General features: G+C 50.9%; 1 protein-coding gene across 1 annotated transcript in view; it reads left to right on the plus strand.

Moving 5' to 3' along the window:
• LOC104494003 (collagen alpha-1(V) chain) overlaps positions 1–395 on the plus strand; it is a gene marked incomplete at its 5' end in the record, with an annotated part of 114,653 nt that overhangs the window by 57,940 nt on the left and 56,318 nt on the right. Inside the window, one exon of the mRNA XM_010136778.1 lies at positions 117–170. Within this exon, the coding sequence (XP_010135080.1) occupies positions 117–170 (54 nt within the window). The remainder of the gene's footprint in view (positions 1–116; positions 171–395) is intronic.

Here is a 395-nt window from a genome sequence, read left to right on the forward strand (position 1 = left end):
CCCCAGCCAGCGAGCTCTGACTTAAATAAAACTTCACTCGGCCACAGACTGAAGAGCAGATGTCCCTGCGGTCCTGCCTTACCCTTTGTCTTTGACTTTGCTTTTCTCTGTTTCAGGGGCGAGCTGGCAGCGACGGTGCCCGGGGAATGCCAGGGCAGACGGGACCAAAGGTAGCGCCATGTATTTATGTACTTTTGGAGTCGTATTTATGCACTTTTGGAATCTGCAACTGCTTTTTAACAAGCAAGAATGGAGGGACTCTGGGCAGAAGGAGCCCGCCTTGCTTGGAGGAGGTTGTTGAAATGGTCCAGCAGCTCCTGCGAAGTCGCGGACTCTGTTTGAGAAGGAAGTTGAACACACACCTAGAAAGCACAATAGCAATCTGACTTCTCTTT

This window comes from Buceros rhinoceros, unplaced genomic scaffold (genome assembly GCF_000710305.1).
Source record: "Buceros rhinoceros silvestris isolate BGI_N320 unplaced genomic scaffold, ASM71030v1 scaffold11325, whole genome shotgun sequence".
Taxonomy (NCBI): domain Eukaryota; kingdom Metazoa; phylum Chordata; class Aves; order Bucerotiformes; family Bucerotidae; genus Buceros; species Buceros rhinoceros.